At 34.5% G+C, this 2,085-nt stretch overlaps 1 protein-coding gene across 1 annotated transcript in view; it reads right to left on the bottom strand.

Annotated features, from left to right (window-relative positions):
- The window catches only part of LOC107104150 (collagen alpha-6(VI) chain-like), a 7,921-nt gene extending 5,968 nt beyond the window's left edge, over positions 1-1,953 (bottom strand). Inside the window, exon 1 of the mRNA XM_015404081.1 lies at positions 1,856-1,953. Within this exon, the coding sequence (XP_015259567.1) occupies positions 1,856-1,928 (73 nt within the window). The 5' untranslated portion in view covers positions 1,929-1,953. The remainder of the gene's footprint in view (positions 1-1,855) is intronic.
- Positions 1,954-2,085: the final 132 nt, after the last annotated feature.

Below are 2,085 nucleotides of genomic sequence, written 5' to 3'. Positions count from 1 at the left end.
ATAAATACATATATATATATATATATATATATGTATTTATGCACAAAACTAAGACAAAATCTGACTAAATCAGGAAATAAAGCATGATTTGCTGTAAGGAGAAAGAGGACTCTGAGTTTACCAAAGAAAACCTGCTGCTAACCAGGTTAGTTAGGGAGGATGTTACTACCAGTGGCTGCTGGTCAATAGATGGCGCTAACATGCTGCCCCGCCCATCCGATTAATACATTTAAAAAAATATAAATATATTTTTTTCTTTATTATTTAATTATTTTTAAACAATTTTAAACATTTCGAAATATATTGGTATATATTTTTTAGATTTGCAAGGTAAATATTAAATCATTAATGACAAGTAAAGTTTGTGACACATTTTCACTCTAAAGAGCAAAAAGTTTCGCCCATAGATTCTTGTTAAAAGTTGTCCAATTAGCAGCAGCTCCTCTGCAATGCAGAAATATAGGAGAGCTGCACCCCGAGCTGACAGGAAGTGCATTTGCTCATCACCTCCCGCCACAGCGCAGACGTTTTGCGGGTGATTGACAGGTCAAGTTGTGGGGGCTGGAGACGCATTGGAGAGAGAAAGGGAGAGATAGGGACAGGGAGAGAGAGAGAGAGAGAGAGAGAAGGAGAAATGGTGCAAGTAACGTCTTTTTCCAGGACCTGGTTTAGCTCAAGGCTAGGCTAACTGCATGCAGCGAGGCTAAAGCTTTATCCTGCTTTCCCTGCCTCCTGTTTCAAACGTCAGGATCAGATCCAGCCTGGATAAAGACAGCTAGGACTGATTTAAAGCTCTTTGCAGAAAAGGCAAAGAAGAATAAACAATCTGATATTCACATAGAAAAATAATAGAATATAGTCTACTTTTTCTACATGTTTGTTAATTTGAATGGTTGCTCTTAAACACATTCTCTGAAAATAATTTTTATGTTTTAAAAAACATAAAGCTGACTAATAACTTCTCCATTATTAAACTGGTACATTCTTTTTTTATGTTTCTGACACAATATTTGACCATAGAAAACACAGATTTATCTTCACAAAGCCCCATAAGGGCAATGGACAAAAATTAAACCTGGACATGAAATTATGTTTTGTTTTAATAACGTTTTTTGTTGTTGGTATTCATATCAATATACTGCTCTGATAACTTAGTATATTTTTTTGGTATATGTCTCTTTTTAAGTTATAGCGCCCCCTGTAGAAAACTCCATGAGCCGCCACTGGTTACCGTGGTTACTGAAGAAGAGGTTGAGGAAACTTTGTGAAACAGAAACAGAGTTTCCCTGTTTTCAGGTTTAAAAATGTATTTTTTTTTGTAAACCTGCTTCGTGAAACGGATCCCAGAAGCTTAAAATCATTTATTTTGCTGCTAAATCCAAAGAAACCCAAAAATGTATTCAACGCTGGAAAAACGATCTAGAAATGAGTATAATGTCTTAAATTAAGTGTATTTAGCCTTAATTTGAGCAGGTAGATAAGATGATCTGCCAATGGAATGAGCATTTTTACTCTTAAAATAATGTAGTTGGATAATATGCACTTATAATAAGACAATGCAATTGTTTTTTTCTTATTTTAAGTGTAAATTGTCTTGTTCTATTGGCAAGATATGTCTTTCACCTCCTCAGTCGAAGAACAAATGGAATTTTTTTAAGAAAAAAAGGATTTCTCTAGGTTTCAATTTTTTCCAGTGAAGATATTTTCCCAAATTTTAAAACAAAAATGGCTGCAATAAAAAGTGGAGACATTTTTTTTTCTTATTTCTTGATAACAGAATAACTATAATTTTATAATAAACTAATCCAAGCAAGAGAAGATGCAACAGTGAAACGACATGGAGAGCATTACTGACCTGAAGGCTGAGCAGAAACGGCAGAGAAACAGGCAGCTGCGACGAAGCTGAGGAGAACCGCTCCTCCCTTCATCTTGGATGCTGGATGATTTTACTTCCTGCATGAAACACAGTTAGAATAAAGATTAAAAACTGATATGATCTAAAGCCGAAGCAATTAATCGGATTAATCGATTATTTCAATAATCGTCAACAAATTTAGTAATCGATTAAATGTTATAGTATTGAGA

The sequence above is a fragment of the Cyprinodon variegatus genome, unplaced genomic scaffold (genome assembly GCF_000732505.1).
Source record: "Cyprinodon variegatus isolate N-32 unplaced genomic scaffold, C_variegatus-1.0 Scaffold1630, whole genome shotgun sequence".
NCBI lineage: Eukaryota > Metazoa > Chordata > Actinopteri > Cyprinodontiformes > Cyprinodontidae > Cyprinodon > Cyprinodon variegatus.
The sequence above is the reverse complement of the archived record's forward strand: the minus strand, read 5'-3'. Positions and strand labels throughout refer to the sequence as shown.